Source organism: Octodon degus, unplaced genomic scaffold (genome assembly GCF_000260255.1).
Source record: "Octodon degus isolate 3935 unplaced genomic scaffold, OctDeg1.0 scaffold00005, whole genome shotgun sequence".
Classification (NCBI taxonomy): domain Eukaryota; kingdom Metazoa; phylum Chordata; class Mammalia; order Rodentia; family Octodontidae; genus Octodon; species Octodon degus.
The window spans coordinates 8,569,876-8,571,487 of record NW_004524581.1 but is presented as its reverse complement, the minus strand read 5'-3'; the positions used below and the strand labels follow the sequence as shown (position 1 = coordinate 8,571,487).

The following is a 1,612-nucleotide window of genomic DNA, read 5'->3' as shown; positions in this document are numbered from 1 at the left end:
CCTGGAGCCTCGAAATCCTTCCCGTGGTCCTTCCAGCTCTGGCTGCTCTGTGGCCACAGCAAGCTGCCAGCGTCTCGAGTCATGCCATTTCTCCTGTTGAGAGAAGGACTGGGTTTTCAATCTGTTTTGATTTTAATTAATTAAAGTTGGCTTAATTAATTAAAGTTGGCTTAAGAGGTATGAGGAAAACCATTTCTATTGCTATTTCCCAATGCACAACCAATTTGATATTCAAGTGCTTTAAAAGGTCACTGGTTCAAAACAGCAAGGAGCTCCCTTTTAGCTTAAAGCCAGGGCCACTGACAAATGAAAAAAGAGCCTCATTATGAGATAACTCGCTTCATTCCACTCAATTGCTACAGGGTCTCTACAGCTGTCAGAGCTCATGAACTATGTCAGGTACAGTTGCATTTCCCACAGCAGTACTGAATAAAGATGTACAGAATAAAAATATCACCAAAATTTGAACTGTCAGCTGTCCTATAGAAGAGGCTTAGAACTCTTGCTATGTTCCATCTTATTATCCTGTAATGAACACTTTATAATTTAGGTATATTAACTTTATTTTTTTAATCTTTTAGCTATCTTCCCAACCCAGTAATGTTAACTTTAAAATACAAGAGAAAATACCTGTATTTCTGTAACTGCAGCAGTACGGACATCAAAACAAACACCCTAGAAATTAAGGCAAACAGAAGTTAATCTGACCACCACACATTAAGTGATACAGTAAAAACATCAGCTACTGTAAGGAAAAAAATCCACAAGGTATTAATTTTATTTTTATTATTATTTTTAAATGTACGTGGTTGTTGCAGGGTCTCACTACACAGTTCGGATTTGTAGTGATCCTCCTGCTTTCAGCCTTCCCAGCACTGGGATTACAGGTATGCAGCACTATGTCTACTCTGGTTGGCTCAGCCCACCCTATAGACAGGGCCAGCGCCGCATGTGGTGCTGGGGATCAAACCAAGGTCCCTGCGCTTGCCTAATCTTGCCTAAGCAGGTGCTTTGGTCCACCAAACTATCTCGCTGGCCCACCAGGTATTAATTTTAGATGAACTTTAACCCAAGGCCAATCAATACCTTCCCAAATGGGTAACAGCTCATAGTCAAGGAATATTTTTAAAGACTTGGAATGATCTGCAACCTCCCGACTATTATACATTCTCTTGGCCCTGTATGAAACCTCAAGCAGCTGTCAACTACTTTTTAAAAAAAACAAAGAGGAAAGTTTTACTTTGGACAAAGCTCCGGATAATGTCACAAGTCCTCTTTAAGTCAAAAATCCAGAAAAAAACCAATATGGACCCCCCTCTGGGAAGTATGGACAGGCCATTTATTAGCTTCAATTTACAGTTGAGGGAAAAGAGGCTGGCTGACTTGTGTAACATACCCTGTTAATTGGAAAGGATATTTAAAATGTAAATACAGGATACAATTTTTGGTACTAAGTATCTTCCTCTCTCTGCTACCAGTACAATTCCCCAAATTATAACAGGACACCACTGTACTGATGGATCCTGCCATTCCTAGGACCCTTCATTCACCTATGAGAAATTTAAGCATAGTATGCCCGGCGTTCATTCCCCAGGGTACACAGGCCCCTCAG

At 40.6% G+C, this 1,612-nt stretch overlaps 1 protein-coding gene across 1 annotated transcript in view; it reads right to left on the bottom strand.

Annotated features, from left to right (window-relative positions):
- Positions 1 to 1,612, bottom strand: part of Ddx21 (DExD-box helicase 21) — a 32,774-nt gene that overhangs the window by 7,236 nt on the left and 23,926 nt on the right. The window contains exons 13-14 of the mRNA XM_012515432.2: positions 631 to 675; positions 9 to 93 (exon numbers count right to left, since the gene is read on the bottom strand). Coding sequence (XP_012370886.1) covers positions 9 to 93; positions 631 to 675 — 130 coding nt within the window. The remainder of the gene's footprint in view (positions 1 to 8; positions 94 to 630; positions 676 to 1,612) is intronic.